General features: G+C 41.1%; 1 protein-coding gene across 13 annotated transcripts in view; it reads right to left on the minus strand.

Annotated features, from left to right (window-relative positions):
• Positions 1-1,509: 1,509 nt before the first annotated feature.
• LOC128704175 (rho GTPase-activating protein 45) overlaps positions 1,510-13,797 on the minus strand; it is a 525,272-nt gene continuing 512,984 nt past the window's right edge. For 10 of the 13 annotated variants that reach the window (XM_070099091.1, XM_070099090.1, XM_070099088.1 and 7 more), the window contains one exon: positions 1,510-3,741. In XM_070099091.1, coding sequence (XP_069955192.1) covers positions 3,191-3,741 — 551 coding nt within the window. In that variant the 3' untranslated portion in view covers positions 1,510-3,190. Of the gene's footprint in view, positions 3,742-13,549; positions 13,659-13,797 lie in introns of all 13 variants that reach the window. The other 3 variants (XR_011393852.1, XR_011393853.1, XM_070099093.1) reach the window with 3 other exon arrangements.

Below are 13,797 nucleotides of genomic sequence, written 5' to 3' on the forward strand. Positions count from 1 at the left end.
AATAATCCCAAATACTTCATTTCCTGCCTCTCAGGAGCCGGATGCTACCAACAGCCTGATAGATCAACACAAAGCCAGCTGCAATCAAGGAACGGAGGAGCGAGCCTCCACTATCCTGGCCCCCACCACCCGGGTTTAGCTCTTCACTAGATACAATCCACAGTCTGGTTAAACTAGGCAGGAAACCGAGTCTCTCCTTACCTATATATTAGCGCTATATACGAGGGAGATATGACCTATATTCGAGGGAGATATGACCTATATTCGAGGGAGATGTGACCTATATTCGAGGGAGATATGACCTATATTCGAGGGAGATGTGACCTATATTCGAGGGAGATATGACCTATATTCGAGGGAGATATGACCTATATTCGAGGGAGATGTGACCTATATTCGAGGGAGATGTGACCTATATTCGAGGGAGATATATGAGGGAGACGTGACCTATATATGAGGGAGATGTGACCTATATACCATGGAGATATGACCGGCCTCGTGGTTCTGAATGACCAGTTATACACCTGCTAATGTATAAAACAGCCTATAGCTGTATAGTGATGTATGAAATTGTGTATATCATGAATGCTAATGGATAACTATACACACTGTGACTCATACTGTACACACTGTGACTCATACTATACACACTGTGACTCATACTATACACACTGTGACTCATACTATACACACTGTGACTCATACTATACACACTGTGACTCATACTATACACACTGTGACTCATACTATACACACTGTGACTCATACTATACACACTGTGACTCATACTATACACACTGTGACTCATACTATACACACTGTGACTCATACTATACACACTGTGACTCATACTATACACACTGTGACTCATACTATACACACTGTGACTCATACTATACACACTGTGACTCATACTATACACAGTGACTCATACTATACACACTGTGGCTCATACTATACACACTGTGACTCATACTATACACACTGTGACTCACACTATACACACTGTGGCTCATACTATACACACTGTGACTCATACTATACACACTGTGACTCATACTATACACACTGTGACTCATACTATACACACTGTGACTCATACTATACACACTGTGACTCATACTATGCATACACTGAATCACAATGTATGTACACTCACACTAAATCTCACTATACACACAATGAATCTTGCTATACACACACACACACACACACACACACACACACACACACACACACACACACACACACACACACACACACACACACACACACACACACAGAATCGTATCATACACACACACACTAAATATCTCTATATACGCACACTGAATTTCAGTATACACACACTAAATCATACAATATACACATCAAACCTTGCTATACACACACTACACAAACAATCATATACACATCGTGATTTTAACTATAGACACAACTAACCTAACTAGAAATACTGATAACATACATGTTTTGTTATAAGTGGGAAAGTGTTAGGAAGATGGTAAGTCTCTCTCTCTCTGTCTGTTTCTCTCTCTCTCTCTCTCTCTCTCTCTCTCTCTGTCTCTCTCTCTCTCTCTGTTTCTCTCTCTCTCTCTCTCTCTCTCTCTCTCTCTCTCTCTCTCTGTCCGTCTGTTTTTCTCTCTCTGTCTCTGTCTGTCTGTCTGTCTGTCTGTTTCTCTCTCTCTCTCTCTCTCTCTCTCTCTCTCTCTCTCTCTCTCTCTCTCTCTCTCTCTCTCTCTCTCTCTCTCTCTCTCTCTCTCTCTCATATTTGTAAGCCATTACATGCAATATTTACACAAGAGGTGGCTATTGAAGTATCCTTGGAGAGAGACGCACATTAACGCCATTAACACATATTCATAATTTATGCTGAGACATTTGTGTGGGATATTTATGACCAGTTGAGGAGAGTTAAGTTAGTCTACGTGAGGCCAGAGTCTTGGCATCTCTTGACCTGTCACTACTAACATCTTTACCTGCCACCATTAACATCTTGACCTCTCACTACTAACGTCTTGACCTGCCACTACTATCATCTTGACCTGCCACTACTAACGTCTTGACTTGCCACTACTAACGTCTTGACCTGCCACTACTATCATCTTGACCTGCCACCACTAACGTCTTGACCTGCCACTACTAACGTCTTGACCTGCCACTACTAACATCTTTACCTGCTACTATTAACATCTTGGCCTGCCACCATTAACATCTTGACCTGCCACTACTAATGTCTTGACCTGCCACTACTAACGTCTTGACCTGCCACTCGTAACATCGTTAGCAAGTAAAGTCCCTTGATACAAGTAAGCAGCCAAAAATGAAGTTACTTAAAAATCATTGATAAATTAGATTTGTTCAAGACAATTTGTTACAAATTAATGTATTTTAAACTTCTGTAATCTGAATGTATGTATCTCCCACGAAACACACTGACAGTGGCTGTAACTTGTGAGGAATTCTGTGCCCCGTCTTGTTTACAACGCATCTGGTGACGGTTTAAGGATATTGGATAATGATGTGTGGAATGGATGTACTGGTGGTGATATTTAACGCTGATGTTGTGATCCTGGTTACTACACTGCTGTATGGTGGCGGACGCTGTCTGTGAACCTTGTAATGGTGGCTGACGCTCTCTGTGAACCTTGTAATGGTGGCTGACGTTCTCTGTGAACCTTGTAATGGTGGCTGACGCTCTCTGTGAACCTTGTAATGGTGGTTGACACTGTCTGGGAACCTTGTAATGGTGGCTGACGCTGTCTGGGAACCTTGTAATGGTGGCTGACACTGTCTAACGACTTTGTGGTGGAAGTTGACACTAAGGACCTCGTGTTGCTGACACCTTCCATGCTGACTAATAAGAACTGTGAAAGTTATCTACGTGCGGACTGTGTCGATGATAACTTCATAATCAACTGACAACTGGTATGATTCTTTCATGGTATGACACCTGCATGATAAGATACCTACATGGTATGATACTTGCATGGGCGACTGGTGACCACATAATGGGTAGTAACAATACTACTGTATCAACGATCCTCGCACAGAGCTCAAGGTACGTAACTAAGCACTTCTGAGTACACACTGGCTGGAGTACTAACATATGAGTATATGATGCTGGTGTGTGTGTGGTGCTGGCAACGAGGTGAGAGAAGCTATGGTCTGTGGCCAGTGGACCACACAACTACACGAACCTCGGAGACCTGTTAGGCGAAGGCTTTCTTGGGTGCTCCTGAAGACCATCTGTAGAGGGGCTCTGAGAGAGTGAGCGAGCGGGTGCTGGTAGTCTGGTTTCGGCGTGTAAGCGTCTTGCAGCTGTCGCTTCAGCTTCGCTTGCCCTCAGAGTGTATAGCGGTGACTCTTTGCCCTGAGATGATGGCCCCTCTACACTCTGTTGCTGCTGCTCCGGCCTCGAAACTGTTACTGTCGTTTCCGCTCCAGTGTTGACTGCTGCTGCTGCTGCTGCTGCTGTTGCTGTTGGCAGCCCTCTCGCACCGCCTCCCGCTGCTGCTGCTGCCGCCACAGCAGCTGCTGCAGGCACTTGTATTCTGACGCGGTTTTCATCGAAGGAAGACCTGGGCGCAACAACTGTGGTGATGGTACGCTTAGTGTCGTACTGAGCAATGGTTGATCTTGTGAGCAGCAGGGACGGTCCCAGCGTGACCAAGCCAGAACGCTCGGCACTTAGGTAGGGCGAAACGTATCCAGACTCGCCTCCGCTGCTACCTCCACAACCTGTGCACACAAAGATATACATTAGACAACTTGTATGTTATGAACCCAGGCTAAGTAGGCCAGATCACCTGGAACATCATGTCCTAAACATGTCTGGCAGGAATTGGACAATTAGAGGAGATGAGTCTTGAGGAGACAAGTTTTTGGGAGACAAGTCTTGAAGTAGGCAAGTGTTTGGGAGACAAAACTTTGGGAGACAAGTCTTTGGGAGACAAGTATTGAGAAGACAAGTCTTCGGGAGACAAGTATTGAGAAGACAAGTCTTCGGGAGACAAGTCTTTGGAAGACAAGTCTTCGGGAGACAAGTATTGAGAAGACAAGTCTTCGGGAGACAAGTCTTTGGAAGACAAGTCTTCGGGAGACAAATCTTTGGGAAGATATCAGGAACTATGGTGCTTCCTATTCCCTTTCCTTTTCCACTAAACAAAATAAATAAAATAGGGGTGAAATAGGATATGTGACATTAATAGGTTCACGTTCATGGGTCACATCTATGAGATTAAATCCTGTGAGTGCTAGGAAGAAACTCTGACGTAGACAATAACCAGGATCAAGTGTGACCTAAGTTGAACTATATCAGCATTAGGAAAGCTGAAGGATCGATCCTCTGTTCGGTAATAGCAATACAGACACACCACCTAACTCTTCTCGCCTAGCTCGAAACAACGATGCAAATTATTTATAAAAATAATGGTTTTATCCCCTAAAAAAATATGTAGATAATTTAGTCTCTTATACTGGAGGCAGAAGTGAGGTGTGGAAGTGAGAGTGGTGATACAGGAGGCAGACCCACCACTTGTGTTTCCGAACTCTGGCCTTGACGGATGTGACACCAGATGTACCACAATTATTATTATTATTATTATTATTATTATTATTATTATTATTATTATTATTATTATTATTATTATTATTATGAAAGCTAAGAGTTAAACTCACAAGGGTCATACAGCCGTAGCTCAGTGGTGAGGGTCGCGTTTTCATCACTGAGGTCCGGAGATCGAATCCCTGGACGAAACTTCATGGGATGTGGTATGAGACAACTAAGTCACAGATGTGCTGGTTGTAATCTTACTGCAAGCTCCGTGGCTTAGTGATTTACAGCCTTGGACCTTCTATATACATGGACCAAGGTTCGAATCCCCGTTCTAATATTATTTTGCTGTACTGATTTACGCAAAAAAGCCGCAAAAGGTAAATGAACCAGCACAAGACGACGTTTTTTCGTACTATCAAATGTTTCATGAGGGAAGCTTGCAACATGAGGGAACTGAGATAAGAATCTCAGAGTCTGTCCTGTGAGGTACAGTCACAACTGCGACCCACACAGGAAAGAAGGGAGATGAGGGAGGAAAGAGAGATGCATCTCCGCCACTGTCTAGTTCCACCACCTAGCACAGTTGTCAAGAAAACATTCTAAGTATAAATGGAAGTTGACAGTAAACTCACAAGTATAAATGAAACCTGATAGTAAACTCACAAGTCTCGCTGACTTAGTCAATTGTCACTGGTAATATTAACAATAATATTCTTGCACAATAACTAACATTTCGTTAGTGTATATATAAATATATATATATATATATATATATATATATATATATATATATATATATATATATATATATATATATATATATATATATGATCTTATTATATATATATATATATATATATATATATATATATATATATATATATATGAACATTGAGAAATTTCCTCTCTTTATATACACATGAAGAGAGATTTGCTCTACATAAAATATATACAAAGGTCACTAACGCAGACAAACGACACTAAAACACAACTGAACGATACACTTACTAAGTCACAACACAGCAAAACACAGTGTTAACACAGGAGTGCACTCTTAAACTGGCGTCATGTTATCTGCCAATTAAATCCTTTATAATTAATGCGAAAACCACTTCAACTAAGATAATATAAGTCAACATCAAACCACAAACGTACATTTTTTGTATTGATAAATAAGCATTAGAGGAGACGATACAATCTGACAGGAGCAAACCAACGCTGAAGCGAACGAGAAGAATGAAGCGTAGAATCAAAGGCTGAAGTCACACTGAAACCAGCACAGACTGAAACCAGCACAGGCTGAAACCAGCACAGACTGACACCAGCACAGACTGAAACCAGCACAGACTGAAACCAGCACAGACTGAAACCAGCACAGACTGAAACCAGCACAGACTGAAACCAGCACAGACTGAAACCAGCACAGGCTGAAACTAGCACAGGCTGAAACCAGCACAGACTGAAACCAGCACAGACTGAAACCAGCACAGACTGAAACCAGCACAGGCTGAAACTAGCACAGACTGAAACCAGCACAGACTGAAACCAGCACAGACTGAAACCAGCACAGACTGAAACCAGCACAGACTGAAACCAGCACAGGCTGAAACTAGCACAGACTGAAACCAGCACAGACTGAAACCAGCACAGACTGAAACCAGCACAGACTGAAACCAGCACAGGCTGAAACCAGCACAGACTGAAACCAGCACAGACTGAAACCAGCACAGACTGAAACCAGCACAGACTGAAACCAGCACAGGCTGAAACCAGCACAGACTGAAACCAGCACAGACTGAAACCAGCACAGACTGAAACCAGCACAGACTGAAACCAGCACAGACTGAAAAAATTTTCATCCACACTTTTACGTAATGAATTGTGGGTTTAAATATTTGTTTAGTGTATTTAGCAGGTGGGTCGACGGAGGCAAGAGTAATCTGCTGCAGCGAGGAATAAGGGCGAGATTTAAGCCTCATTATATTGATGACAGACACTACAGTCAAGTTGATGAGCAAGACACGTGTGCGAAACCTTGTATATCTTCATTACCGCAACGTTTCGCCTGCACAGCAGGCATCTTCAGTAGATACACAGCCGGACACACAGACGACTATAACACTGGAGTCTGTGAGAGAAGTATTATAGTCTCCTCTATATTCGACTCAAGAAGTCTACCGAGCAGGCGAAGAGTTTCTCCAATAATGATACCCAAGGCTTGACCATGTGTCTCATTCATAGAGACAAGCTATGCTAATGAGAATGATGAGATATATACAGCATATGATGTGAAATTGGAAGGGAAGTCAGTCTTGTCTTGTTTTTCCATCACTTTATCTTTCTCACTAAAGTATCGTGAGTCCGGATATTTATTATATATAACTGAGAGAAGGACATGTCTGCCCTTCCTAGTGCTGATAGAATGTAATCTATCAAGTGATAGAATGTAATCTATCATGTGATAGAATATAATCTATCAAGTGATAGAATGTAATCTATCAAGTGATAGAATGTAATCTATCATGTGATAGAATGTAATATATCAAGTGATAGAATGTTATCTAACAAGTGATAGAACGTGATCTAACAACTAATAGAATGTACTCTAACAAGTGATAGAATGTTATCTAACAAGTGATAGAATGTTATCTAACAAGTGATAGAATGTTATCTAACAAGTGATAGAACGTAATCTAACAACTAATAGAATGTACTCTAACAAGTGATAGAATGTTATCTAACAGTGATAGAATGTTATCTAACAAGTGATAGAATGTTATCTAACAGTGATAGAATGTTATCTAACAAGTGATAGAATGTTATCTAACAAGTGATAGAATGTTATCTAACAGTGATAGAATGTTATCTAACAAGTGATAGAATGTTATCTAACAGTGATAGAATGTTATCTAACAGTGATAGAATGTTATCTAACAGTGATAAAATGTTATCTAACAAGTGATAGAATGTTATCTAACAAGTGATAGAATGTTATCTAACAGTGATAGAATGTTATCTAACAAGTGATAGAATGTTATCTAACAGTGATAGAATGTTATCTAACAAGTGATAGAATGTTATCTAACAGTGATAGAATGTTATCTAACAGTGATAGAATGTTATCTAACAGTGATAGAATGTTATCTAACAGTGATAGAATGTTATCTAACAGTGATAGAATGTTATCTAACAGTGATAGAATGTTATCTAACAGTGATAGAATGTTATCTAACAGTGATAGAATGCTATCTAACAAGTGATAGAATGTTATCTAACAGTGATAGAATGTTATCTAACAAGTGATAGAACGTAATCTAACAACTAATAGAATGTACTCTAAACAAGTGATAGAATGTTATCTAACAAGTGATAGAATGTTATCTAACAGTGATAGAATGTTATCTAACAAGTGATAGAATGTTATCTAACAGTGATAGAATGTTATCTAACAGTGATAGAATGTTATCTAACAGTGATAGAATGTTATCTAACAGTGATAGAATGTTATCTAACAGTGATAGAATGTTATCTAACAGTGATAGAATGTTATCTAACAGTGATAGAATGTTATCTAACAGTGATAGAATGTTATCTAACAGTGATAGAATGTTATCTAACAGTGATAGAATGTTATCTAACAAGTGATAGAATGTTATCTAACAGTGATAGAATGTTATCTAACAGTGATAGAATGTTATCTAACAGTGATAGAATGTTATCTAACAGTGATAGAATGTTATCTAACAGTGATAGAATGTTATCTAACAGTGATAGAATGTTATCTAACAGTGATAGAATGTTATCTAACAGTGATAGAATGTTATCTAACAGTGATAGAATGTTATCTAACAGTGATAGAATGTTATCTAATAGTGATAGAATGTTATCTAACAGTGATAGAATGTTATCTAACAAGTGATAGAATGTTATCTAACAGTGATAGAATGTTATCTAACAGTGATAGAATGTTATCTAACAGTGATAGAATGTTATCTAACAGTGATAGAATGTTATCTAACAGTGATAGAATGTTATCTAACAGTGATAGAATGTTATCTAACAAGTGATAGAATGTTATCTAACAGTGATAGAATGTTATCTAACAGTGATAGAATGTTATCTAACAGTGATAGAATGTTATCTAACAGTGATAGAATGTTATCTAACAGTGATAGAATGTTATCTAACAGTGATAGAATGTTATCTAACAGTGATAGAATGTTATCTAACAGTGATAGAATGTTATCTAACAGTGATAGAATGTTATCTAACAGTGATAGAATGTTATCTAACAGTGATAGAATGTTATCTAACAGTGATAGAATGTTATCTAACAGTGATAGAATGTTATCTAACAGTGATAGAATGTTATCTAACAGTGATAGAATGTTATCTAACAGTGATAGAATGTTATCTAACAGTGATAGAATGTTATCTAACAGTGATAGAATGTTATCTAACAGTGATAGAATGTTATCTAACAAGTGATAGAATGTTATCTAACAGTGATAGAATGTTATCTAACAGTGATAGAATGTTATCTAACAGTGATAGAATGTTATCTAACAGTGATAGAATGTTATCTAACAAGTGATAGAATGTTATCTAACAGTGATAGAATGTTATCTAACAAGTGATAGAACGTAATCTAACAACTAATAGAATGTACTCTAACAAGTGATAGAATGTTATCTAACAAGTGATAGAATGTTATCTAACAGTGATAGAATGTTATCTAACAAGTGATAGAATGTTATCTAACAGTGATAGAATGTTATCTAACAGTGATAGAATGTTATCTAACAGTGATAGAATGTTATCTAACAGTGATAGAATGTTATCTAACAGTGATAGAATGTTATCTAACAGTGATAGAATGTTATCTAACAGTGATAGAATGTTATCTAACAAGTGATAGAATGTTATCTAACAGTGATAGAATGTTATCTAACAGTGATAGAATGCTATCTAACAGTGATAGAATGTTATCTAACAGTGATAGAATGTTATCTAACAGTGATAGAATGTTATCTAACAAGTGATAGAATGTTATCTAACAGTGATAGAATGTTATCTAACAAGTGATAGAACGTAATCTAACAACTAATAGAATGTACTCTAACAAGTGATAGAATGTTATCTAACAGTGATAGAATGTTATCTAACAGTGATAGAATGTTATCTAACAGTGATAGAATGTTATCTAACAGTGATAGAATGTTATCTAACAGTGATAGAATGTTATCTAACAGTGATAGAATGTTATCTAACAGTGATAGAATGTTATCTAACAAGTGATAGAATGTTATCTAACAGTGATAGAATGTTATCTAACAAGTGATAGAACGTAATCTAACAACTAATAGAATGTACTCTAACAAGTGATAGAATGTTATCTAACAAGTGATAGAATGTTATCTAACAGTGATAGAATGTTATCTAACAGTGATAGAATGTTATCTAACAGTGATAGAATGTTATCTAACAGTGATAGAATGTTATCTAACAGTGATAGAATGTTATCTAACAGTGATAGAATGTTATCTAACAATAACTAAAAAATGTATATAGATTAAAAACTTAAAATAAATCTCATGCAAAACTTAACTGTTATGTCATTCAACTGACAGCCAGGGACTGACAGCCAGGGACTGACAGCCAGGGACTGACAGCCAGGGACTGACAGCCAGGGACTGACAGCCAGGGACTGACAGCCAGGGACTGACAGCCAGGGACTGACAGCCAGGGACTGACAGTCAGGGACTGACAGCCAGGGACTGACAGCCAGGGACTGACAGCCAGGGACTGACAGCCAGGGACTGACAGCCAGGGACTGACAGTCAGGGACTGACAGCCAGGGACTGACAGTCAGGGACTGACAGTCAGGGACTGACAGCCAGGGACTGACAGCCAGGGACTGACAGCCAGGGACTGACAGTCAGGGACTGACAGTCAGGGACTGACAGCCAGGGACTGACAGTCAGGGACTGACAGTCAGGGACTGACAGCCAGGGACTGACAGTCAGGGACTGACAGTCAGGGACTGACAGCCAGGGACTGACAGTCAGGGACTGACAGTCAGGGACTGACAGCCAGGGACTGACAGTCAGGGACTGACAGCCAGGGACTGACAGCCAGGGACTGACAGTCAGGGACTGACAGCCAGGTACTGACAGTCAGGGACTGACAGTCAGGGACTGACAGTCAGGGACTGACAGTCAGGGACTGACAGTCAGGGACTGACAGTCAGGGACTGACAATCAGGGACTGACAGCCAGGGACTGACAGCCAGGGACTGACAGCCAGGGACTGACAGCCAGGGACTGACAGCCAGGGACTGACAGTCAGGGACTGACAGTCAGGGACTGACAGTCAGGGACTGACAGCCAGGGACTGACAGTCAGGGACTGACAGTCAGGGACTGACAGCCAGGGACTGACAGCCAGGGACTGACAGCCAGGGACTGACAGTCAGGGACTGACAGCCAGGGACTGACAGCCAGGGACTGACAGTCAGGGACTGACAGCCAGGGACTGACAGCCAGGGACTGACAGTCAGGGACTGACAGCCAGGGACTGACAGTCAGGGACTGACAGTCAGGGACTGACAGCCAGGGACTGACAGTCAGGGACTGACAGTCAGGGACTGACAGCCAGGGACTGACAGTCAGGGACTGACAGTCAGGGACTGACAGTCAGGGACTGACAGTCAGGGACTGACAGTCAGGGACTGACAGTCAGGGACTGACAGTCAGGGACTGACAGCCAGGGACTGACAGCCAGGGACTGACAGTCAGGGACTGACAGTCAGGGACTGACAGCCAGGGACTGACAGTCAGGGACTGACAGTCAGGGACTGACAGCCAGGGACTGACAGTCAGGGACTGACAGTCAGGGACTGACAGTCAGGGACTGACAGCCAGAGACTGACAGTCAGGGACTGACAGTCAGGGACTGACAGCCAGGGACTGACAGTCAGGGACTGACAGCCAGGGACTGACAGCCAGGGACTGACAGTCAGGGACTGACAGTCAGGGACTGACAGTCAGGGACTGACAGTCAGGAACTGACAGCCAGGGACTGACAGTCAGGGACTGACAGCCAGGGACTGACAGCCAGGGACTGACAGCCAGGGACTGACAGTCAGGGACTGACAGCCAGGGACTGACAGCCAGGGACTGACAGCCAGGGACTGACAGTCAGGGACTGACAGTCAGGGACTGACAGTCAGGGACTGACAGCCAGGGACTGACAGCCAGGGACTGACAGTCAGGGACTGACAGTCAGGGACTGACAGCCAGGGACTGACAGTCAGGGACTGACAGTCAGGGACTGACAGTCAGGGACTGACAGTCAGGGACTAAAAGCCAGGGACTGAAAGCCAGGGACAGACAGGCAGGAAAAGACAGCCAGGGACAGACAGCCATGGACAGACAGCCATGGACAGACAGCCAGGGACTGACAGCCAGGGACTGACAGCCAGAGACTGACAGCCAGAGACTGACAGCCAGGGACTGACAGCCAGGGACTGACATTCAGGGACTGACAGTCAGGGAATGACAGCCAGTGAATGACAGCCAGGGAATGACAGCCAGGGAATGACAGCCAGGGACTGACAGCCAGGGACAGACAGTCAGGGACTGACAGCCAGGGACTGACAGCCAGGGACAGACAGCCAGGGACAGACAGCCAGGGACAGACAACCAGGGAACAGCACTGTTAGAATTACCGGGACAGACAGCCAGGGACAGACAGCCAGGGACAGACAACCAGGGAACAGCACTGTTAGAATTACCGGGACAGACAGCCAGGGAACAGCACTGATAGAATTACCAGGGACAAACAGCCAGGGAACAGCACTGACAGTTACAAAGAAACAGACAGCCAGGAAACAGCACTGTTAGATTTACAAAGAAACAGACAGCCAGGAAACAGCACTGTTAAGAGTTACAAGAAACAGACAGCCAGGAAACAGCACTGTTAGAGTTACTAGAAACAGACAGCCAGTGAGAAACCTTAATATCAGTCACAAAGGCCAGTCAGCCAGGTATTAAAAACAATATTAATGGTGAGATAACAGAAAACTTTGGGTCCTAACGTCCCATTTTAGTCACTCCTTAAAACCAACGAATTCATTATTAAGGAAATGTTGGTATGGTCCATCTCCTGTAAGATATACATTTATCCTTATATTTATATATATATATATATATATATATATATATATATATATATATATATATATATATATATATATATATATATATATATTTATTTATTAAGCAAAATCTGTGTATATACATTGTCTCCAGGTATGTTCTTTTGTCCCCAATAAACATACCAAGATTCGCCTCATTGATTGCCATGATTTTAATTTTGCCGTCCGTTCCAATGGCAATTTCTTGGAGAATTTTAAAGTCAACTGTCTTACAAGGTTCTTCTGTATAGGGCAATTTGGGGGGAAATGTAATTGAAAAAACACGTCTAAATTTGAAATAAACGTATTATGGAGGACTTTACAGGTGGTATTTATTTTCAGATGTATTTCTTTCAATAGGATTTACGAAAAAATGCACTGACTTGTGACAGATTAGACCGAAACGTCGTCATAATCTTTTCTCTCTCCTATATACGGGTTATTTGTGTCAAAAGTGCACTATAATACGGAGTTTTACACGCTGATTATAACATATTACAGTAATGTGCCACTGGAACTAACATATTACAGTAATGTGCCACTGGAACTAACATATTACAGTAATGTGCCACTGGAACTAACATATTACAGTAATGTGCCACTGGAACTAACATATTACAGTAATGTGCCACTGGAACTAACATTAAAAGGGGTAATTCTTTGCATGCTTCGTGGGAACCTAAAGAACACGGAAGACAACAGTGTGAGTTCTGAGAGTCTCGGTACAAGATCTCTAACACTGAACCATACCAACAGCGGTTACAGCAGCAGCAGAAGTATATTACAAAGACTTACAGAGAACCTGTCAGTTACTCGAATGGAAGATTTATTTATTCTGGAATTGTTTAAGTTTTGGTTTAAGAACTAGAGGTGGACTCTTCACTTGCGGAGCGTGCAAAGTGTGCTGAAAACAGTAGAATACATTAGTTAGGAAAGGTCAAAGGCACAGTAACTGCTATAATATAGGTGAAGTACTTTGTAAAAATGTGATTTTGGGGTCAAAAAAGCTGAGATAGGACAACCGTATAAAGTTTATTACACTA

This window comes from Cherax quadricarinatus, chromosome 66 (assembly GCF_038502225.1).
Source record: "Cherax quadricarinatus isolate ZL_2023a chromosome 66, ASM3850222v1, whole genome shotgun sequence".
NCBI classification, from domain to species: Eukaryota; Metazoa; Arthropoda; class Malacostraca; order Decapoda; family Parastacidae; genus Cherax; species Cherax quadricarinatus.